The 25,855-nt window shown below is 42.3% G+C and overlaps 1 protein-coding gene across 1 annotated transcript; it reads right to left on the bottom strand.

Annotated features, from left to right (window-relative positions):
* Window positions 1-24,552, bottom strand: LOC311225941 (protocadherin 8; the record flags this gene model as incomplete). Its single annotated transcript, XM_084311331.1, has 5 exons — window positions 1-206; window positions 19,821-20,099; window positions 20,954-21,090; window positions 21,969-22,039; window positions 22,171-24,552. The coding sequence occupies 5 exons, from the start codon at window positions 24,550-24,552 to the stop codon at window positions 1-3; spliced, it is 3,075 nt and encodes a 1,024-aa protein (XP_084167457.1).
* Between the last annotated feature and the right edge of the window lie 1,303 nt (window positions 24,553-25,855).

The following is a 25,855-nucleotide window of genomic DNA, read 5'->3' as shown; positions in this document are numbered from 1 at the left end:
TCACCTCTTGACCCACGGCGGGGTGTGTGAATGGGACGTGGAGCTGGTAGGAGTGGCTTCCGTTGGAGTGAGGAAGCCTGGACACCTCCGGCTCTGGGTCCTGGTTAGGGCGTCGCCCTCGCCCCCCACTGTGACCTTCAGGAGGGCCACGTCGGGAGGGAAGGGCCCCAAGGTGAGGGAGACGACCCCCTGGGATGGGTCTGTGTCTGTGGGAGGAGAGAGAGAGAGAGAGAGAGAGAGAGAGAGAGAGAGAGAGAGAGAGAGAGAGAGAGATGGGGAAGTACTGAAACCTGCCCAATTTCCTGCCATTGACTAAAAACACACCTTTTCAATCAATATCTGAAATGGACATTTCTTTTTGTAATGTAAAATGATATATATATATAATTTTTTATTAATAACTAAATAATAATAATAATAAAAAGAACGAGTAACCTTAGTACCGTCTTTTACTAGTATGCACTCTGATACTAAAGAATCTACTGTGCCTATATTACTACCTACTATGCCAATACTGTATGTCTTTACTACTATGCACTCAAGACTGTAACACTCAAGTTCAACAATGTTTAATGAACAATATCACTGACCCTTAGCTGCCAGAGTTGTACCCTTCATGCCGACTTGTTGTACAGAACTTGTAACTAAGTGACTTTGGATAAAAGTGTTCAGCTAAATAACAAAATGTAAAGTATCTTCATCAGACGATGCACTGGCCGTGACCGCTCCTATTGATCAATACCTCGTGTGGGTTTTTAAATACCAATCAATGAAAGGCTTTATTGACAGATTTATCCATAAATAAGGAATGAACAATAGAGCAAGCAGTGCATTAGGCCTAGCATGTCAGAGTAAGTCTCATTGGAGGCTTTGAAACACTACTGAACAGCAGGCACGTGCACACATAGAGCCCAAGGGGTGCTTGAGCACCTGCCTTCTTGAGCCTCATAAGAAAGTGCCCTTTTTGAAAAGAAATAAAAAATAAAAAAAATAAATGTTTTACCGTTACGCATATAGACTGCCCTTCCAACTGAAAAATGTCAGGATAGAATCAAAATATTAGGTAAAGAGAGAGAGAGATGCCCCATATTCCATTGCAGTTTGCACGGCCTCCTCAGCGTGCCTCTCCGCGGACCTATTTTATGCATAGCGTGGGTGGTGATGATGATGATGATGATAGAAACCGCTGTGGCGCATACAGTTGAATGCTGGTATTACACTCATTGAGGGACACGAAGAAGTCAAGTAAATTATTATTAAATTATTATTATTAAGTCCGATGGGATTTGGGCATCTCAAATACAAATCGGGATTGGAATAAAAAAAGGAATTTATATTAAACTGTCATGATCCTAGGCCCGGTCCTGGCTGGACTGGGCAGGATGGTAACATTGGGCAGTACCCTCCACCTAACTTTGGGCAATGCCCTCCATCTGACATTGGCCCTCGGCCTGACATTGGTCTCCTACCCTCTAGTGGCCAGACTAGCCTGTTGGTACAGGCGGCCATTTTGCTCTGGTTCCAAATAATAGAATTTGTGTCTAATTGTTTATTATTTTGGGCCACTCCTGTCTATGTGTGATGTCACCCCTTGTTGTGTTGTTGTGTGTCATTGCCGTAGTGTCTAGTTGTTTAGTTTGTCAGTGCCTTTGGTCGTTGTGTTGTGATTCTGTGTTGACCAGGTGTTCTTGATTTGTTAATTAGTCTGGGTATTTAGGTGTCTGTCTGTCCTCCCTTCCTTGTGGCGACATACCTCCAGTTACCCCCTGTTCCTATCCACGTCGTGTCGCACCGTTCTCCCTCTAGTAAGTCTTAGTGTTTGTTGTTTTGTATTGTGAAGTTTGTTATGTCGTTTCTGTATGTTCCTTGTATTGCACTGGATTCTACAGTAAACACCCTTCTCCAAGCTTCACTCCTCGCCTCTGCCTCCTCCATTCCTTCCCTTTCTGTATTATTGCATTCTACCTACCCCATCGTGACATTAAACAATACAGAATATACAGCACTTCTTGGGATCTGTAGGGTAAGCACTTATTCCCTCCCCCCTGAACATTTATGGAGATGTATGGGCCTTTTAAGTCAGTGATAAAAGTGTCTTTCAAGGATAAGTGAGCTCCTGCACTGATTATTATAGTTCAATATTCAATATTTGATCACCAAAACCCCCCAAAAAGCATAAAAAGGGCCCCCCCCCCCCCGCCCGAAAAGGGCCCCTAAAAATATGGTTTGCGCGCTGTGCGCGCTCGGTTAAAAGACACACAGGTATAGTGCCCTTTTCAGCCTTTGAGCACCTGCCCCTCTAAAGTCCTGTGCACGTCCCTGGTTAGCGGGGTAACGTTAGCCAGAGCCATATAGCCAGCTTGGTACTATGACCCGGGGATAAGGCGACAGCCCACAGACCAGTAGCGCTGCTGTACTGAACAACAGGCTGCCTAGTGGTAAATGTAGTTCTTTTTTTACGACATTAAAAACATTATAACTACCTTGTTTCAACCAGTTGTAGCTGGTCCATCAAAGTCTCCCAACGATTAAACCCATTTGCGTCTTGTAAGGCGTCCATTTGGATCAAGGAAATAGATTTCTGCACTCGTCAAAACTCCTTGTAGTGGATCAGAAGTAGGGGAAAGATACCTGATGTGACGTCATGGCCCTGATAGCTCTGATAAGCTTTTTTGATTTGCGCATGCATGTTATTCGTGCATGGACCTTTTTATCCCTTTCGGAGTGGAATTTCCGGCGTCAAATGGAAAAAAATGTATAATTAAATTAGATACTGTCAAAGGTCACAGCCAGCGTGGCCAAAGAATGATGACCTCTCGGACACCTGAGGGAGCACGCTCCATCTCACCCCCTACTAGATTTTGGTCGGAGTACCAGAATCCCAGACGACCAAGCCACGCGCCAAGACGGAGAGAGTCGCAACACCATGTAAAGCCCTACTCCAGAAACACTGAAAATTAAACATATATCTGTTTGAATCAATGTGTTAGATTAGCTTGTTAAAAGAATGAGTATGGCCCTGATTTAAAAGTCAGTGATTATGAAGAATGTGTTTTTTTATTATTATATATTTCTCCTCCCTACTTGTGTGAACCTGTATACTGCTATATCTAAATACACATTATAGTGTGAAAGAGAAACCCTCTGTTACTGTTGGAATGTGACTTTTGTACAGACAACCTTGAAGATTCCACTCAGAAGAGGCGAGGGGGAGAAGTGCATGGTTAACCCTTTCCTGTCATAAGGCAGAAGGAGCATTCATACATTTTGAAACTATAAAACTACATTTTGAAGTTACATGTATGATGTATGAAACATATTAACCAAGGTTTAAAGTATATGAGTACTGTATTGAACACATAGGCTATATATTTCTTTATTTCTTGCTTACAAAACATACAGTATGGTATGAGGGACTTTCCCAACACAAATTAATCTGTTACTTTTTTAGTTACAGTAACGAAAGAATGGAAGAGGAGTGGTCGTTATTACGTATTGTACACTGATTGGGACTGTACTGTCAAGAGGGGTGTAATCTTATGACGTATTTCTGTATTATATAAACACCCCGTGAAACGAGGAGACTTCACATTTTCATTTTGACTTGAGGCCTTTTTTCTGCTGTAATAGATCCTATGATAATTGTGCATTCTTTTGTAACTCTTGTATTTTTTAATTAAAACTTTTTGAAACTAAATCTTTTTCTTCGTGTTACTTCTTCTAAAAATACTGGTAAGCTATAATATCATTCTATTTTTTTGCGTCTATATTCCAGAGCCTTGCGGTGTAATGAAGCCTGGAAATAGACCAGTGTACTAAGGATGGCCTCCCTATGATTGACCTCCTATTTAGGATTCTATTTTTTAGCGTCTATATTCTAGAGCCTTGCGGTGTAATGAAGCCTGGAAATAGACCGGTGTACTAAAGATGGCCTCCCTATGATTGACCTCCTATTTAGGATTCTATTTTTTAGCGTCTATATTCCAGAGCCTTGCGGTGTAATGAAGCCTGGAAATAGACCGGTTGTTTTAAGGAATGACTCCCTAAGACAGCATTCTAATTTTTTTGCGTCTATTTTCAAAAACTAAGCTATGCTTGGGGCTTGAAAATAAGACCATTGGACGGAGGGATGCCTCTTTAAAAAGTAATTCTAATTATTTTTCACAGGTTGAATTTACAACACTGTACCTGGCATTCAGCTTATCTCTCAAAGAGACTAATATATAAAATTATTGCCATTTGGAAAGACACATGGCATAGATCTACTTCATTCATTATGTATATATCTTAGGTATAATATGTACAGATGTCTGTCTTTTCTCTAAAATAGCAAAAGAAGGAAAGAAGAATTTGTAATCTATTTCATTCAATGTTAGAGGGGTTTCCAAACAGCAAGCATTAGAACAAATTACCTCATTCATTTAAGCTGTGAGATGTACACTCACCAGCCCCCTATGACATATGAGGGAAGGATTATCACTTGATTGATGATAACCCTATTTGAACAACTCAAGTAGATGTACTAAGGAAAGAATTATCAATAAATCTTGCTTGTTAAAATAAAATATAGATCTTGCAACTCTTATCAATGGTTAACACCTTGACGGGGGGGGGGACAAGGCGAGCATACGGTATGACCGGTCTTTGATGAACTCATTAGATTCATAGGGGTTTGAAAGTCACGGCCTTGCAGGACGCTGTTTGAGGCCGGACGAGCAGATCACTGATTGGTGGGCTTATCAAACTGAACGGGTATACTGGGGCTTAATACAGATACCAATGATGTAAACTACCCATAATTGAAGAGTAGGGTTTAACCTGCAAGTTGGGCTTTAAGTAGTTGCAGGAAAAAGTACAATGCCCGTTTTCTGTGACTTCTGGATACGAGCTATGATCTGGTGTTGGCTGGATGCAACATGCTAGTGCGTAGAATAAATGCATTGTAGGTTTCACATCACATTACACCACAATAGACATTTGTAGGCTATGTTGACTATATGAAAATAATGTCAAGCCAACAGTCAATACATAAATTCCCCTGTATCTCAAAAGGATACACTCCCGCTTTGAAGGTGTCATGATTATTTCTTGTGATATTTCCAAGGTGAATGTTTAGGCTATTCCCTGAGTTTTCCCAGTAGGACTTTCATCAAATGACTGAGCCCTTCATCTTCATGGCAAGATATGAAAATGACAGCGTCTCCCTAGGCCTGGCTCTGGTAGTCCATCCCCGTGAGACGGGATCCTGTAGTGGACTGGTGGGTGTATTTCACGCATGGGCGTGACACAGGGTTGCCCTCTACTCTCTCTCTGATCTTATCTCCCATGCAGCCAAATCAAGAACCTCTGTTAGACACGCCGCTATAGCTGCTTTTCTAATACCCTTCCCCAGCTCTACATCCTCAGCCTTAGGCAGAGAGATAAGCTGACCCTTATTGTCTGACCCCTGAACTGTTCCCGTGTCAGTGCCATGACCCCATCCAAAACCTCCCACTGATTAGCAGACATTTTTTTTCTTTTTTGTCACTCATATAACTGGGGTTACTCCTCGCAAACCTCCTCTCATACGATCTAATAGTGTGAATCGGCACTGACCTACCCAGCTGCACTGTGCCTCCACAGCTCTGGGCCGACCAATAATGAGCAACACACACAATGCACTGATGGTGGCTTCCCAACCAGGTGGTTTTTATTCAGCACAGCAGTGGCGGACTCAGGCTGTTTGAAGGGCAGGGGCACACCTTCAAATTTTTCGCCACTCAAAAGGGCACTTTAGCGCGCATTTTTCAACCATGGGGGCACCAATAGGGCACATCCTCTAATTTCTTTCACTCAAAAGGGCACTTAAGCGCACGTTTTTCAACCGTGGGGGCACCAGGAGGGCCGCCCCTGCCCCCCCCCTCTGAGTCCGCCAGTGGCACAGTGCCTCAGAGCACTAAAGTCTACCTTATCTGGAAGCCCACACTGATGCAAACCATCAGAAAACACCTGACACTCATATGTAGCTAAATTATATTTAAATAGTTAAAGAATTTAAATATGGTATCTGGCTTGGTGACAAATTTACATTTAAATGCCATGTAGATACTATTATAGGTAAATTGTGACAGAAGGTTGGCTTTTTGTACAGAAACAAAACCTATGCTCCTATGCTTATAGGAGGGTGGTTTTGGATTATGGGGACGTAGAGTATAGACATGCTGGTTTTTCCACTCTAAAGCCTTTGGATTCTGTAAATCATTCTGCCCTTAGACTTATCACTGGTTATGGTACCCATCATTGTATCCTATATGACACAGTTGGATGGTCCTCCCTGGTAAAGAGATGTGACTTGCTCTGGCATCTGTTTCTGCATGAAGCCATTATTGATGATCTTCCACCCTACATCACTTCATTACTGGACTGGAACTCTGGACCTTATCATACTCGCTCTGGTGATTGTATTACACTTAAAGGAACATGCCAACATTTTGGGAAATTAGCTTACCGTCTTCTCTAGAGAGAGACAATAAGATAGATACCAGTCCTCTCTCTGCGTTCAGTAGAACGCTATCTGGCTGGGAAAGGTATTAGTTGGACAATGCCTAGCTAACCGACCATGTCCGCTTCCATTCATTGTGCTAAGCTAGGCTAACGTGCAGCCAAATAGCTTTCTACTGAACACAGAGAGAGGACTGGTATCTATCTTCTTGTCTCTATGATTTAATTCACAGTCTTTGCTGCCCTGTGACGGGCGCCTGGTGGTACTAAATCCAGATTGAACTCTTACCATTGGAAAGATGAGATTTGGCCCGATCCATAGATGTATGACTTGGCCATAATATGGTCATGTATAGGCCTGATATTCAATATTAATATTTAAAATTGCATGTGTCCGGATGGCAAAATTCAGTACAGCTACCAAACCCCCTCTAAATCATCTGCCCTTTATTAATTTATTGTTTTCTACCCTGAAACTTGTGAAATCCAAGCACAGACCTCTTTTGACTGACACACATGTGAAGGAACTGCTTCAAGTGGCCACAACTGAATACAAGCCGAATCTGAAGAGGATGTTGGCAAGCAAGGAGTGCCAGAAGTACCACTGAGGAGCGACAGGTAAGTTACTGTGTGGTAGGCAGGCTATTGAAAATTGTTATATTTTGATGTTTGGAGAGAGAGAGAGAGAGAGAGAGAGAGAGAGAGAGAGAGAGAGAGAGAGAGAGAGAGAGAGAGAGAGAGAGAGAGAGAGAGAGAGAGAGAGAGAGAGAGAGAGAGAGAGAGAGAGAGAGAGAGAGAGAGAGAGAGAGAGAGAGAGAGAGAGAGAGAGAGAGAGAGAGAGAGAGAGGTGCTGCCTTGACAGTTGAGAGAGAGAAAAGCAAAGTTGAAACTTGAACTTCTTCTTATTTTAGACTGGGGTGCCTTGGGATTTTAACCCTGTTAAAAAAGACATCAGAGGGTGGGACCTATAAACACATTTACTATCCAATAGCATTGTGAGGCTGAACAACAGGACCCATTGACTATGTACATGTGCCTAAAACATTTTTAAATAAACATTTACAGACTTTTTAAAAATAGCTAAAAGTGATGTCGTAATTTTGCAACCGATGGTCTCACAGGGTACTTATTATGAAGGGTGCCGTGACTGAAAAAAAGGTTGAGAAACGCTGGTATGGTGTGGCTCTTTGTGGTACCACAGTACTTTTTGTGGCTCTTAGACTGGTTGGCCACCCCTGCTCTATCCCTGCTCTATCTCATTCATTACATGTCATCTCTCTATCTCACACATGCATTCCTGCTCTCCTGCCCTCATACAGTAGGTTGTCGTGCCACTGAGCCCATTAAGCCTGAACTGCCAAAAGTATTATATTTATTATCAAATAGATCCTCAATGTAATCGGACCTTAACACAACCAACAAGGTCTTATTTGACTAAGATCAAACAGAATGATTAATTGACTACCGGTAATTGACTAAGAGAGGGCAGCCCTGATTTATTTTGTCAAGGTTTTCAGGTTTATGGATGGTTTCCCAGGAGGATGCATTTATCCACTCAGCAGCATCACACTGTGTGGTATTTTAGATCACGTGTATAGTGTGCCAGCAGCACAGGTTACCATGTAAACACATTCATAGCTCCGCTGCACTCATGTTCTTGCATTCAAAACAGTATATTTTGTTATTAGCATTTTATAAAATTTTAGGGACAATATAATATATGCAAATCAATCCATAAAACGGAGAATGGGACAATATACAGTATATATATGTTATATAACTTAATACTAGAGGACTAAGACATCACATAAATTGAAATAAAAGTAAAATAAGAGTAGAAAAGAGGCTCTGTTGTAATTGGGTCCAGGTGAGACTATGCGTGTGTGTGTGTGTGTGTGTGTGTGTGTGTGTGTGTGTGTGTGTGTGTGTGTGTGTGTGTGTGTGTGTGTGTGTGTGTGTGTGTGTGTGTGTGTGTGTGTGTGTGTGTGTGTGTGTGTGTGTGTGTGTGTGTGTGTGTGTGTGTGTGTGTGTGTGTGTGTGTGTGTGTGTGTGTGTGTGTGTGTGTGTGTGTGTGCGTGCGTGCGTGTGTGCGTGCGTGCGTGCGTGCGTGCATGCGTGCATGCATGCGTGTGTGTGTGTGTCTAACTGTGTGTGTGCAGGGTTTAAAATGGGCAGGAGCACCTTCGATTGACAAAAAAAAGTAAGAAATCATAACTGGCCTTGTCCAGGCGAGGTGAGTGCAGTCAGTTTGTTTGGGAAATGGATATACGTGGACAAGACAAGCTATATCACATAATATTCTCCAGCATTGTTCAAAACTGCTGTTTGGGCGCATTACAGATTTAGTTTGACAATAAATAAAATTGTGATTCATAATTTTTATGTTATTCAAAGGCTAATGTATGAAAAATGGACCTTCCAAACCGCAGTCATGATACTCTTCTCTTGCTGCAGAGGCTGACTTTGAGCAAATTACATTTTATTCATTCAGAATAATGGTAGTTGGTATATGGTATGTATTAATCATTCAGATATATGTAATATATGGCCTAGATATTCATGAAACGTCTCCCTAGATTTTCATAAAACTATTAGAGTTTGACAATATTTCTACAAAGCCTAAATCTGTAATTATAGGGGGAAACATTGTTGCCCCACTACTGGCTTATTGGCTTTCCATTTGTTTTGATTTCATTTTCTTCACATTCAATTTGATTGATTAGATTAGATTAGATTAGATTAGATTAGATTAGATTAATCAGTTATGTTAAAGATGCAGAAGTAAAACAGACCTGAATTTTAAGGTACAATGCAGAACTCTTTTGTCCATGTGTAAACACAACTCACTCCATAGGAATCGATAGGATTGTACTTGACATTCATAGTATAATCTAATTTGGGTATTTAAAGTAGGCTAGAGTTTATCTTCAGAGCTTTAATCAGCCATACCATGGGGCAGCAAATCTGTCAGCTATTTATCTCTCTCTGGCCCCCTACAGGGTCAGGGGGCACAACAAGCATCCCAAATAACCAATGTCAGAGCTACAAGAGCACTGCTGTTCCATCAGTGGAACGCATATTTTGAGTGAGTCAGAAATAACTCACCTTAATCTCTGATAAATTAGTCTTTGAAGTTATGTTGGAGGGAGCAGCTGGCACCTTTCAAACACCTGCTCTGTCCCCCAGACTACTGAAGCGAGGGGACCGGCGCTTACCAGCGACTAAACACACCTTAGAAACCTCAAGACTACTGAAGCGAGGGGACCGGCGCTTACCAGCGACTAAACACACCTTAGAAACCTCAAGACTACTGAAGCGAGGGGACCGGCGCTTACCAGCGACTAAACACACCTTAGAAACCTCTCCGGCTTGTATCAGTAAGTCTGGCTTCAGAGTATTTGCTTCGACATCTTACGATTGCAATGTGACCAAAGACACACAGACCCAGTCAGTGGCACGCGGCAGTCAGTGTGCGCCGCGGCGCTATCAACAATGGCATTCGTTTGAATCGTGGCCTAAGCCGTCAGTGATAACACCCCGTCATTTAGTAAATGGTGTTGCTTTTGCGGTCTTGGCGACTGATGTGTCTGCTGATATCCCAGCGAGACAGATCAAAGCGCGGGACGCTGATGAGGGATTCAGTGCAGATTTAACATTATCTCACATGATGCAGGAAAATTGTTCACAGTAGGCCCAAGAGAACGGACCGGGAATTGCTACCTCCGAGATAATTGTCTAACAGCCATAGTGGAGATAATATGGTGAAAGTGCGAGTGATATCGATGCCCCCTGGTCGATGGGTCTGGTTGATGACACGAGTAGGCCTGGAGATAATGTTATTGTACCTCCATCGACAGGCTGCACGATGACCTTTCCTGAGTCAGCATGCTCGGAATGAATCTAACTCCTTCGGCTGGCGTCCTTTTCCGCCCCCATATGGGGTCCCGTGAAGAACGCTTCTTCCGTTTATATTTGTCCACCAGAAATGAAAGCCTTTTTTTCACATGGTAATTATACCAGTCAAAGATACATGAAATGAAATTCAGTGTGAAAAATCACAGTTTCTCCACATCATCATGTGTATTTCCAGTGTGATCTCAGAACACTTTACACAATTTCACCTGTGCTTGCGGGATCTCACAAGTTGCATTTTCACTGTATGACATGTGCGAACATGTGATTTCTATATATGCAATCTCCCCGTAGTAAATGTGACGGCATATTAGCCATAATAGCCTGTGTGTCAAAGCAACATTTCAGTTGAATTTTCACGGAAAATAACACGTTTGTGGAATTGTGTAAACACGTCGTCACTCTAAATCAAACATGCAGTTTACCAAGTGTACCAAGTGTACACATGAATTAGAAACGCATCTGATGAAATGTGGGAAAAAAAGAATTTCTCACATGTAAAATTCATGTGGCTCTGGTTTAAAGTCAGGCACTTCTGGCTACATAGAAGCACTGGTCTGGCGGAGTAGCCTACACCATGTCATAAGAATCCATGAATAGCACCGTGTGATGGGCAAGGAGAACTGAATGATGCCAGTCCAGAATGCCCCAGCTCTATGGACTGCCAAAAAGGTGGCCATCTGGGGGATTTCTTTTTTTACTGGGCTGGGGTGTCCTGTTGTTGTGAATGCCATGTGCCTGGCACGTTGTGGGTTAAACTCTGATTCCTAGCCTTTGTTGCATGCCCCCCATCCAACCCACCACCCCACCCCACACACACCACTCGACCCCCCCACACCCCATGCCTTCTGCTATCAAAGAGAGCAGAAGTGGCTTAAAAATAATCTTCAACAAATAAATAAATAAACTAATAGTAATAAACACATTATGACAATACCAGGTGCCAAGACTGGAAAAGACTTGTGCAGATCCCTACTCGTCTGGTGATGAATTTATAACTAGCTAATTTCCTGGCTCATCGCCTCAGGAGATGAACCTGATTGAAGTGAGTTGCTGTCAGGATTCAAATATATAACGGCCACGCTGTAGGTCATTGTGTGGTATGGTTCCTGGTTATGAAACAATGCGTTGACCGCTAATGTCGTTTCCTAATAACACATTCCCCCTTGCGAAACTCTGCAGACAATTATACCTTGTGGCACAAGTTGTCGGGTCAATGGGCATCTGTTTGACCTACAAGGAAAGTATAAAGCAGTAATACAGTATACGCCATATTGTATTGATTGATAAATGCATTTCCCTCCTGTGTACAATTGGCTATCTGTCATACCGCTGCACATCAGTACGAGCTAAAAAAAAGTATGACCTTGCTTCTTCATTCTGTGGCCTGTTATTCCACACAGCCTTGAATGAACTCAACTCTGCGGCTAAATTAAGGAATTTCTTGTCTGTGTGCGAATCTGCTGTTGACAGTTCCATCTCCTATGATGAGGACCAGACATTCAGAGGCAGTCACGACAAACAATCTAATCAGAGAATGGGGGGTTTTAAGTGAATTGCTCAACACGCACTGTGCTGAGAGTTGAGAGAAACACTGTGCGTTGTGCTCCAGTCATTCAACAGCTCTCGGTCTTCTCCCTGCTCCCCATATTACCACAGCAGCCCAAACGTAGATATTACTAGTAAAGGAATACTGGCCTCAGTCCCTCTTTCCCCGCAACTAAATAGAAATAAATAGAAATAAAATAAAAATAACTGTATTAATTTGCTTCTGAAACCCAGCCCGGTATATGTGGTGGTTCTCACCGGTGGCACTTCCTTGGCAGCACTTTCGGAAATTATTTCGTTTTTCCTCGGGGCCGTGGATCCGCAGATAGCTATTACATAATTTATTTTGGAATCCTTGACTCGCAGCTCGTTTGCTTTCACACATGTTCATTTGAGGCTGAAACCTGAATAACAGAGGACTGTGGCCAATAAGCACCTGATCCATATTACAGCGCTGCGCAGCGTTGCACTGCTATAGCTGTGGCAGAAATCCCACATTATGTATATATTATGTAAGTGTCATACTCTCAAGAATATGTGCATAATCTTGTGTCATTTTTGCAATTGTTTATATCTAATTATTATGATTAGAAGAATTGTGGTAAACTTCATGTTGCCAGCTATACGCTAATATGATTAACTAAGTTCACATTTACTGTGAGATGGAGAATTGGTTATACAGGAAGTTAAGGGCGGAACCTATTAGTTCAGGTGATGCGCCAGGTCCCTCTAGGTGACGGTTTCCGCCCTCTCCCCAGAGGAGATTTGGAGCACGAAGTGAACAGGTTGTGTCTTCATTCCTCTTGACTCTATTGTTTCAGGTCAGTACACTGTGAAAAGTACAGGAAACACTACCGTTAGAAGTTTAGTAGAACAAATCTACTAAAATCTTCTGTGACTTACAGAGCTATCATGGAATGGAACTCATTGCCAAGCTACTTCGCTGATATTGAATCCAAAACCATTTTCAAGAACAAATTTAAATACCATCTTCTAACGAGCATGCACTGAACCCTTATGGCATAGCGGTGAAAACCAATTGACTTTTAATTGTATTTATGTTGATGGAAGTGAGTGCTGCTCAGGAAGCACTATTTATTTGATTTTAATACTTTTTACTAATAAATATCTTGTACAATATCATCCTAACTGAGGATGAGATTGTTAATGATGTTGATAATGATGTAATTGATGATGTAATTGATGTTGATGTTGATAATGATGTAATGTATTGAATATTGTTGTATTGTTGTAAGTGCCAGACCCCAGGAAGAATAGCTTTTGTCAAGTGCAAAAGCTAATGGGGATCCTAAATAAACATAAACATAAACTTAAATTGTTTCTGGGCCTATGTCGTTCAGTGCCATAAACGACTTTTTACGTTTCTGGGTCTTTTTTCCTTTTTTTCGATATTTGTATTCATTATCCACCCAGGGAGCCTGTTGTTACCATAGGGAATGAGTCTGAGGTCGCCAGTGCAATACCGGCCGCATCCAGCTAGACGGTGGTATTGAGCACCCTTTGAAACCTTGTATCTTGGCCTGTGCGTCGATCTAATTAATGGGTCCGGGTAGTTTTCTTCTTTTTGCTCAAGCTGTGCGATTATAACGGTCGGATTGAGAAGAATCAAATGCTCCCGACGCATGATGTGTGGTGGATTATGTTGGCTCCACGATGGACATCAATACTTGGAATCGCGATCAGATAATTGGAATATTCTTTTTGAGGTACATCCTAGTCAAGGTAAGGGCTATATGATATCAATATTGCGTTGATCCAAGCATGTCTTCATATCGATCCGAACATGTGTCTGTAACGTTAGTCCACAACGTATGCCGTTGGTGGCGATCAAAGCATAAAAAAACGACCCCCCCCCCCCCCCCCTTTCATGCATTCATGATGAAACATAATAAATAGTACCTATCGCTGCTGTCGGGACAAAACATCATAACTCCAAAAACCCAACTTTTCAGCAGATGAAAAAAACTAACACAGATTTGAGGGTGAATAGAGTTAGGAGGTTTAGACAGATGATCGGTTTAATGCTTTCCCATTGTTTAAACTTTGTAAAACCCACACACACATATGGAGGATGATCTACGGAGTTGATTTATATAATAAAAAAAAATTCAAAAAATGGAGTTATGAGGTTTTGTCCCGACAGCAGCGCTATGATATAGATTTGATTTGAGAATAATAGCGGGTCCAGGCAAGAAACGACAACGGTTATAGTATAATATGGCTATAAGGCTATTCCTCAGCTTTTCAGGAATTACTCCAGACCGATCAAAAAACATATATTATATTCACCATGGTATAACGCGCGAATGTATGCATGGAAAAATTATCTCTTTTTTGCTATTATATCCATAGTGTAATGGGAAATCTCTATGGACTAAACGATGAGCCGTTTACAAATCATTCTGAGTCATTATTAATAATAGAAAAGTTTATTAACAATAACAAGAACGTTTATTTCAATGTGGCCACGTATGAAAGGGCAGTCAACAGCCAGAGACAGTATATGTTAACCCACTAGCGTCTGGCCGAAGACTGACCCCGAGCCTTGGTCAGACATACAATTAAATACATGACATAACGTAGAAGAAAACAAAATGGCTGGTTAGAGAAATTAATAATACGACTATGTTATGGCTATAGCCTGGAAGGAAAACAGCTCCGTCTAACAGTTCCCATAACCTTGGATTATGGCTCTGAAGAAACACAATCCCGTGACCTATAGTCTGGGCCTTTATAATAGAATACTCATTGTAACTGTCTATGTGGCTTATGGCCTATATGGCAAAATCAAATCAAATCAAATCAAGTTTATTTATAGGGCCCGACAACACACGTTAATGTCCCCATGGGCCGTACAGGTCTTCTTTAAACAAGTCAAGAAGAAAACATAACAATAAGTCAAGAACAGAACAAGAACACCATAAGGTCCAAACATTTTTAGATGAATGCAAATAAATGAAAGAATGCAAGCACTCCCAGACATACCCCACGCGAAGGTAAGGAAAAACTCACTAAAACCTAACAATAGGGAAAAAAGCTCCACAGGCAGTGTGGAGGAGAGAAACCTTAGAAGGGCCATTCAGTTTAATAGTTTAATACACAAGGATATTCTGAAATGGCTCCCATCTACAGGAGTTAATAACAACATTGTTTTGGCTGGCCGGGGAGGACAGAGGACTATTGTGTGTGTCTTTTAAAGAGACACACACACATTACGCTGATCTCAGTGTAACAGTCTGTAAAATGATAAAACAACACAGATCCATAATGACATGATAATATATTCCACGACAATAGCTATAATATAGAATATAGTTATAGCTCTACAAACAAGGTGACCGATCCCTATCTATCTAGTGTTGGCCTGGCTACAGAGGGCCGTGTCTAATGGCTGGCACTGAAAGTGTTAACGGTTATGGTTAAGACATAATGTACATTATGTAGCTTTTATCCTGTGGTCGATTAGTACTCCTGTAGATGTACTGTACTGCAGCAGCTAGACAACCTCGAATGCAACATACTGTAAAGCTAAATCTGGATTTTGTACTAGACATTTTTTTTTATCTCTTGGGCAACTGGTTGTGGTTAACATTCCTTATTTTGCCTTATGACAGCTGAAAAAGAAACACAATTCTAAAAGTATTTTAATAAACAAATCATCTGGGGTGAGGGAGGGGAACGGTTCAGGAGAAGTGCATGAACTTGGAGTAAAAAAGTGTGAATTCTACTCGTATGATCTGTACCCAAACAACACCAGCGGCTCTGCTGAGATGAGACAGAACAGGATCAACAGCAGCACAAAAAACCACCAAATACTACATATAGCGTACTATATACAGTATTGTATACTATATACTATATATATATATTTGAAGGGAATATCTGTGGTAAGAAGGAAGTCTCCTGTTGTACAAAACATTCCAAGAATTATCACAGATAATTCCAACATGAGGTTAATAGCCACAAGCATGAAAAGAGCTCAAATTGACATCTTGGGACGTAATGTTTTGGTGGTAGGCTACATAATGAGTTCACCTATAGCAAATGCACACTTTAAATCATTAATGAAATTCAATATTAAAGCACGCTTGGCTATTTTAAGTTGTTGATGAAAACCAATCCACTTCCCCAATGGGCTTCTTCCCCTTGATTGAGAGATGTACATATTTCTTTACCTGAATATATTATTATGAAGAGTTTATGGAGTTGCTTTCAACTGGGTGCCTTTGGTTTGATTTCACACACATCTATTTGGGTATATTTCTCAATTCCTATGCTCCTTTCAGGAGCTCTCGGTTCCAGGTCAAAACTAAAAGGTGAGAGGGCATTTTCCATAGCAGCCCTGAGATTGTGGAACTGCCTGTTAGATCTTCCCAATCCACTGAGTTATATATATTTAATAAAGAAAAAGATAAGAAAAGGAGACGATATACAAGATATAAAAGGCTCATTAGACTGTGTGTGTGTGTGTGTGTGTGTGTGTGTGTGTGTGTGTGTGTGTGTGTGTGTGTGTGTGTGTGTGTGTGTGTGTGTGTGTGTGTGTGTGTGTGTGTGTGTGTGTGTGTGTGTGTGTGTGTGTGTGTGTGTGTGTGTGTGTGTGTGTGTGTGTGTGTGTGTGTGTGTGTGTGTGTGTGTGTGTGTGTGTGTGTGTGTGTGTGTGTGTGTGTAGGGTTCCTTGAGTTTGCTCTGAACTAGGTAAAATAGCTTTTTCCTTTGAAGATTCAAACACCTGGCATGCTCTGAGTGAGGTCAGAGGTTCTTTCTTCTCTTGCTGCATTTAAAAGTATGATCTCCGGCCACTGCGTATCGACTTGTAACTGTCTTTAACTGATTTATATTGTTCATTCTTATTTGATATGCCTACATGTATATATGTTGTATTAACTGTCTAGTTTTGTAAGCTCGCCGTCACTGTTAATGAGGGTAACCTCAGTGTCTCACAAGTTAAAATAAAGATTTTAAATTAAATTAAATTAAGTGTGTGTGTGTGTGTAAAGCACTTTGGATCAAACTTATTTTGTGTTTAAAGTACTATATATAAATAGACATGACTGCATACTCATATCGGCCTAATTACAAGTCACTTATAGTGGATGGTATGATGACAGTCTGCCCACCTCCCAATTATCCACTGCACTAGGTACTGTATGAAGGGTTTCATTTAAAAACTATAAATAGGCTAACCATTATATTCCAAGTACAGATGAACACATCCTTTTAAAGGTATAATCTTTAATGCCATTAAACGGCGACAGCGAGGCAAAGGAGACCCACTTGGCATTGCACAGAGTCTGAGGTGTGGGCCAGCAATAGCAACCTCTCTCCCCTATCCCCACTAAACTCCAATTTCAATACCAATTACCAAGTGGGGCTCTTTTGCTTGTAGAGGTCGCTGTTTGGCAGCATCACAGATTCTAGCTTTAAATCTTAAGTAAGTAAAGTAAGTAGTAAACGACTATGCTAATATGTCTATACTACTATGCACTCAAGAGTGTAGCACTCAAGTTCGACACTGACAAACAATATCACTGACCCTTAGCTGCCAGATACCCTTCCTGCTGACTTGTTGTACAGAACTTGTAAATCACTTTGAATAAAAGCATCAGCTAAATGTAAATGTAAGACAGCTGGCAAATTGAATCATTCTGTACAGGGAGATCATTTTGGTAATTCAGTTTTCACATTTCATCATGTAGTGGATATCTCATTTTCGAATGAAAGTCTTAATTAACTGTCCCTGAAATAAACCAATGTTTGCTTATACTGATGGTAGCCTAATGTTTTACTTAATGCAGTGTAAGGTATTAAATTCATAATACATCATAATGCATCTTACAATTGTATACGTGTTATACAATAACCAGACTTAATAAATTTATTTAATAAAGACACACATTAGGACTGTTCTGTTATTATTAGTATTATTATTTAAATTGTGTTATTATTATTATTATTATTATTATTATTATTATTATTATTAAAATTATTATTATTATTATTATTATTGCATACATTTGCCTCTTTTTTAAGGGTTACAGGCAGCCATGATGGAAGAGAGACAACAACACAAACATTGTGCGCAAGGCCTCTATATTCCATGCACTATCCATGCATACACCACGCATGTAACAATGCTGATTTCCATGGAAACATTATCTGGAGCAAGAGACTTTTCCTGCTCTAAGTAAAAATAGAGAGAGAGGTGCCACCTTGAAAGATACAGCATGCCTCCCTCCATGACAACAGTATCCAAATTCCTGGCAGCTGCCTTATAATGTACCAGAAGACATTAGCATGATACTCCAAAACTGGTACAGCCCACTGTACCAGAAGAGATTCTTACTGTGATGCTCCAAGAGTGGATGTTTCTATCCATTCAAATTCTGTGGGAATACTGCTCAATTTCAGCCTTTGAATAAGTTATTCCTCTGCCTTAGGACGGCTCTGCTCGTATAGGCAAACACTCACTATACCGTCTCCCCTGGGTAGAAACAAGAGAGTGGATTGATGTACAGCTCCATTGAGAATCCATTAGAGAAGATGGAGAAGGTGGCTGTGACACCTTCAAGGGATAAAGATGTATTTTTCTGGTTCAGAACTCATCCCGCTACTATGAAATACAGGTAATTTGGGTGTAAAAACTCAAAACAACAACCTACAAGTCTTCAAAGCTAGTCCCCTATTCCTTAAGACGGAAACTCAGAGAGGAAACAACTAAATGTTGCACTATTTGTCTGGATTATCTCATTTCAGAGTTGTTCTAGTTCATAAATATTGATTAAACATAGGAACATGATATATGATCATCACTGGGACAAATGTTGTCCTTTATTGAAAATAATTAGTTGTATAAGGAGTAAAGTAGCGAGAACATCATGTTGCAGTGTTTAATTTAAATCAAAATAATTGAGAGAAAAAATACATTAGTTGACAGGCAAATAAATAACACTGACATTCATTTGTTTTAATCATGTATTTATTATGAAAATTTAATTAAAAAAGAAAAACACTGATGTCACAAGTGACAAATACGAAGATATAAATAGAAAATAATATTTACAATCTGATCCAAGAAAACATTTACATCTGTTGACAATGCAACAACAAGAAAATTGTACAGCTATTTACATTTTTGGGGGGTGTTCTGCCCACATCTAGATTCGATTTTCAATGCCAGGGTTAATTAAATTACGTTCAGAGTGTGTTGCTGTTCCGTGGGTTTGACATGGTTCTGCATGACAGGATGTTGAGGGCGGGCCATCATGAAGGTCTTGGTGTGACGTGATGCTAGCCTTCACTCCATTGTTAACGCTACAGCAGTGACATTTTCAGTCACACTTTTACTCCATTGTCGACTGTGTGTAGAGTGTCAGTAGTGTGCCAGTTGACTGTGGGTAGTATTTGCTGTTGATAGTCAACTGATAAGACTTTTTCTACTATTGATAATTATGTAGTCGACAATGGACTCTCAAGCTAAAGTGTTCCCACGTTTTCTATGATGGGAGAGGGAGTGGAGTGGAGATGATTTCAAAATCAACAATCACGTTTTATATGCAAGCCTCTGAGTGCAGGATGGGTCAGCAGCAACAACTACAAATTACCATTGTTCAGGAGTCGAAAATAATGGAATTCTGATGTAAAAATATGAGACCATGCATCTTTTTCATTATAAATCAAATGTGTTAATATATTATATGTTTTTGTGGCATATTAGAACATAGCCCTACAATACATCCAGGAATTTGAGGCAACAATGAAAAGGTAATTTTCTTCTCTTGATGGGGGTCTTTAAAAAATGGTTGCCACCTCTAATGCAGTTGCCACAGTTATGATATTTGGACTGCGCTTGGCGGCTTCACCTGCTCGGACATTTGCCTCCCGCTGCTGGTGAGTGAAGGTGAAAGGGAGGGTCCCGGTCTTGGGGAAGGTCTGCATGGCACTTCTAGACACAGAAGGATTGGTACCATAGCCCGAGGCCTTCCAGGAGGTAGAATAGGCGTGCGGGTTGTTGTAGACTGATGTCTGGGAAAGGCCTATTGTGTACGCATTGTCTCTAGGGGCCTTCAGGCTTTGGGCTGGAATTACACAGTAAGTACCTTGTCGATCCACAGAAGAAGTGTTGGCTGCATTGGAAGAACCTGAAATAGAAAGGTAAACACAGAAAAGATTACTATCCACACAGAGAAAACAATGGGTTTCTAGCAATTCATCTTTGTATCTTTGCCTACATTACCATGCTGATTAAAAGCCAATCTAAAAGCATATGAATAATGAATTTGACTGACATCATGTCATGTTGTGCTACTATATGGTTACATCAGAGCCCTAAATACAGTAAATAAAGAGTAGTAAACTACTTAATATGGTGGGGAAAAGTCAGTCGAAAACATGACATTTGAATAGGGCTGGGTCTCATTTGAACATTTTCGTTATCTGGGTCGTGTGTGCTGTGTGAGCCAATCAGCAGCTTTGTTACATTTTGGATGATTTTGGATTGTGGTTGAACAAAGGAAACATTGTATCTTGGAACAAACGTGCGCATTGGCTCACTGACACTGACGAGATGAACTACTTAGGTATCAAAATGTCACTCAATACCAAATTTTATATACCATAAAATCTTTCGATAGTATTGAAGCAATTTGATCATTACCACAAAAGTATCACATTTCGATACCCAGCCCTACATCTGAAATAAATTATTATAAATGCACTCATGTTGAATAATCAGGGATGTTATGTTAGCAAGATACAAAAAGAATGTCAGTGTTGCAGCAGTATTAAAAAGGTATGCTGAAATAGACCATTTAAAATCAAATAGTGCTGTGACAATTGTACAAGATGAAGACAAAAAACATGTCTTCATCTTGTAAACATCACGTAAAATGTGTGCTGGAAAACAAAATACCGTTCCATCATCAAAACTCCTATCAAACCTCTTGTGATATGACATTGTGGCCGTTAGCGCTCCCAGCGTGGATGGGAAACTTACTCTTTGCCCTGCAGGGATGGAAGGTACTGAGGCTCTTCTTAACACCATCCCCGGCTCCGCTGATGTCAGAGTCACTGTCGTTGAAGTCACTGTCCCCTTTCCCGCTGTCCTTCACGCTCTGCTGGTCCGTGTTCCCACTGTGGACGCCATCACACACACATTAGACATCAGCAAACCACCGTAGGCTGATTACTATTGACGTTGGGCCCTTTTTCTCATTTATGACGCCTGTCTGCCTTTGCCCGATTCACACCCACTCCACACACTGTGCAAAGCATGGTTACACGCGGTGCACGATGACGCACGGTGCACGGCGACGGGTTACTTTGTCGTCGATTACAGATTGCCTGTTCGCAAAATTGTAATCGGTAACATGATGCACCAGAACTGAGGTTATAATGCTGTCTGGTTACTTTCAGGAGGCTTTTGGGGTCGAAGTGCCTTTGGTAAATCCATAGGATGTTAAGATAAAGGAGACACATACGTTTCAATTGAACAGGAAATAAAGAATCACTTATTTTCACAGAAGTATATCTATAATCTGATTTCCGTTGTATAATGATGTTTGCCATTATATTCACACGATGGCTATTTTGCTCTCATGTCATGCGCTCAGGTTGGGATTTATTTGGGAACAACAGGGTGGAAAGGGAATCACAACCTGAGCAGGACAGAAAAGCAAAATGGCCGCCATGTGAATATGGCCAATTGTTGTAATCCAATTACAGTTATCCTGTTCCCATGTAATCTGTACACCCCCACACACACACACAGACACTCACACACTCCAAACCCTGGTATGTATTTATGTTGTCTTTTCTCATTTATGGAGCCTGTGTCGTCTACCCTCTTCCCCAGTCCGCCCCCACTCCACGGTACAACCTGAATTACATGTGCGTGCATGCACAGCGCATGTCAAGTACCCTCCGTGCATCGAGACAGAGGATGTTGACTGCAGATGAGGAGGCACGTGCTGCCAGAGAATTGGAATTACATGTGGTGTGGTGGGTCTTACCTCGCTTGCAAGCAGTACTTGTCACCTTGCCACACGGATGCTGGGTGGAAATGCTTTGAGGGCAGGAACATCTATGGAGAATAAGACAGAACGTCAGCAAGGGTATAGTTTTCATTCCTGGCACTGAGATCAAGGCAGCACTCTGAAAAACATCACATGCATATTTGAATGAGCGCAACAACACCGGAGAGGGTAGACTCACCTTTGTTTCAGAGTCTCCGCTGCCCTCCTCCTCGTACAGGCCGTCGTCCAGCAGAGACGAGGCGGTCCTCTCGTGGATGGAACCACCACGCCGGCCCCCGTAGATGTTGGGCTCCGCAGAGGCGAGCGTGGGGGGGAGAGGCCTGCCGTCAAACAGGCTGCGGGACACCTCCCTCTTGGAGCTCCTCCGCCCCCCTCGGTTGAGCGTGATGACGACGATCACTATTGCAATCAGCAGCAACAAACAGCCCCCGCTGAGGGCGATGATGACAGCGAGTGAACCGTCCACACCGGCGGGGCCCTCGTCGTCGTCGCTTGACCTCAGCACAATGACAACTTGGTCTTGGGAGGGCCGTGTGTCTGAAATGACAAACCTGACAGTGGCGCTGCTAGAGAGGGGGGACCTGCCGTTGTCGGTCACTGCGATTTTAATTTCCAACGCGTCTCCGACCTCGGCTGTCGGCCGCCGTTTCAGAGCGACGTCTCCGGTGTCTTGGTTTATGGTGAAAAGCTTTGGGTCACCTTGTACTATCTGATAGAAGAGCTCGCCGTTCACACCCTCATCCTGGTCCTCGGCCTTGACGCGAAGGGCAAGGTAACCCACAGGCGCGTTGTAAGGCAAAGGAATGTCAGCAGAGTCGTTGTGAAGAGCAGGGAGAATGAAGTGGGGGTAGTTGTCATTCTGATCAACGACTCTGATCCTAATGTTGGACGTGCTCGATTGAGACGGGGAACCTTTGTCCTCGGCTCGGATGGTCAGTTCAATCTGTTTGAGTGTCTCGTAATCAAAAGATCTCAAAGTATACAATGACCCAGAGAGTGGATCTATAGAAACATAAGTGGACATTAAGGCCCCTCCTCCTGGCACCTCTGAGTCAATGAGTTTATAGGACACTTTGGCATTATTTCCCACGTCCGGATCCCGTGCAACAACAGTGGTGACGTATGAACCCGGGATGTTGTTCTCCTTGACTGACACTTCATAAACTGGTTTACTAAAGATGGGAGGGTTGTCATTCTCGTCTGTCACGCGGATGGTATAGTGCCTGACCGTTTTGAAAGGTGGAGTTCCGAGGTCTTCGGCTATCACCGTCAGGTTGTACTCGGGGATCCTCTCTCTGTCTAGAGTCGTTGTGGTAACGACCATGAACGTGTCCCCGTAGGCCTGCCGCAGCTTGAAGTGTCCGTGCCCGTGTAGGCTGGTGCGCACGGCGCCGCTGGAGCCAGAGTCCCTGTCCGAGGTGCTGATCAGGGCCACGAAGCTCTCCGCTGCTGCGGCTTCCGTAATGTACGCGATCCCATCACTGGTGGAGGAGGTCATGGGCTTAATATTGATTTCCGGCGCGTTATCATTAACATCTATAATATCGACCACGACTTTGCAGGTCGACGGGGTCGAGTGCGTGCCTAAGTCAGAGGCTCTGATGGTCAGTTCGTATGATCTCTTCTTCTCGAAATCAACCGGCGCTTTCAAGGTGACAGAGCCGGAATACGGGTCAATGTTGAAAACTGAACACGGTCCGTCGTCGGCGAACGAGTACATCACCTCCCCGTTGACACCGTCGTCCGGGTCAAACGCGCGCACCTTCAAGACGCGGTGGCCGACCGGAGAATCCTCGAGAAGTTCAACTGTCAGCGAGTTGCGTTCGAACGTTGGACTGTTGTCGTTAAAATCCAACACTTTAACTTTTACGGTCATCGAGGCGGACTTGGGTGGCACTCCTCCGTCTGTCGCGGTCACTTCCACCGTATATGAGTCTTCGACCTCCCGGTCCAACTCTCTCACCAGCACCAGTTCGGCAAACTTCACCCCGTCTTCTCCAACGCGCACATCCACCTCGAAGTGACTAGACGGAGATATGGTGTAGTTTTGAATGTAGTTATTACCCACATCCTGGTCGACGGCGATTTCCAATGGGAATCTGGAGTCCACCGGGACATTCTCTGATATCTCCAGGCGTGTCTCGTTGCGAAGGAAGCGCGGAGAATGGTCGTTGATGTCCTTCACTTCGATCTCGACGTGGACGAGCTGAAACTTTTCTTTGGAGAGGACCACGACGTCCAGGGTGATGAAACACCGCGGGGAGCGGGGACAGAGTCGCTCTCGGTCAATCGTCGTCTCGCCGACGCTTAGAAGTCCATCGATCTCCCTCAACTGGATCGCAGAGGAGTTTGTCTCTTGCATGAAGCGGAACGATGTCCCCGTGGGGTCCTCCTCCTCCGCGGGGTCAATCTTGAGATCTCGGGACAAATGTCCTATCTCTGTCCCGGGCGCGTCCTCTTCATAGGTGAGGTACCTCGTGGTGGTCGTACACTGAACGGCGCGTAACAGAAAAGCAAACAGAAAACACTCTCCAACAACTCTAATTTCACAGAATCCCATGTTGAAATGGGCTAAAGACTGACGCGAAAACACTTCATCAATGATGCAAGTAAGGAGAGAAGCCGCCTATGTGATCTGAGCTGGACTTTCAACTGTGTTTATTCTCAGTCTCACTTGGCTGTTGATCTATAAACCCTGGTGTTATGCAAATACCTCGACCCGCCGGCCAATGGGCTTCCAGTGGTCAGTCACCCAAACGGCACACGTTTGCTAAGTTCTGGCACCTCCAAATTGCTATTGCCCCTATCTGTGCAAATGGCTCTATCTATAGAGTCTGGATAAAACGAACAACAAACTTTCATGAGTGACAAGCGCTGTCTACACACTGTATAATGGTGGCAATTAATGAGCGCATCATTTACATATAAATGCCCAACATTACTTCAGAGCTATAACCCCCCCGTAGTTGTTATTCTTATCTGTTGAAAGGCTGAGACTGATTGGGTTTATCTGTTCCACTCGCATAACGCATTACCCATACAGTTGACGGGGGCAATTACTTAAATTATAATTTGATAATTACAATTCGATCAGTGCGCTTTTCAGTTGTATTGGTCACTTTCACTTATAGTTCGACCTTCGCCAGAGGCCATATGCCAATACACAAATGCATGCGTATATGAGTATAACTGACACAGCAACAAGAACAACAACAATCACCGCAAGAATTCATTTAAGAATATTTTAACCAGTTAGGTTAAGATACAAATAGACTAAACTTGGTCACAGTGAGAAATACAGACAGAGAGTATACCTTACATAGAAAGAGGACATTTAATTGGGGAATCAGGCAGTATGCTACTGTCATGCATCATGCATTAGGCGACACAAGAAAATTGCATGTGTGTGTGTGTGCCGCCCATCGCATGTGCGTGTCGTTTGCATGCCAAATAAAGACTATACCTAAGTCCTGCATTATTATGCATCATATCATCATAAGCATGATCAACATTTCTTTCATTTGACCATGAAGTAGCCTACTGAGGGGGATTAACTGAACTAAGCCAAAGTACAGTTCCCTATGTGAATAATCTTTCAAACACAAGCCACCAGTCACATACTATAGTGGAGTTTAGCATATAGGTGTTAGTCGGTCAATTCAACTGGCTAAGGTATAGTATAATGGCACTTTACCATATAGAGGCCATTTTAAGATAAATTAAGATATTCCTTTATTGATCCCCTTAGGGAAATATCTTGGATTATTGGAGAATTAGCTCTTATGTCATGCTCAGGTTGGGATTTATTTCCACCCTGTCACCTAGGGTGCATGGTAAACACAACACAAACACAAAACAGAACA

Source organism: Notolepis coatsorum, assembly GCF_963971535.1.
Source record: "Notolepis coatsorum genome assembly, chromosome: 3".
In the NCBI taxonomy this organism is placed as follows: Eukaryota; Metazoa; Chordata; class Actinopteri; order Aulopiformes; family Paralepididae; genus Notolepis; species Notolepis coatsorum.
This window is presented reverse-complemented; position numbering and strand designations above follow the sequence as displayed.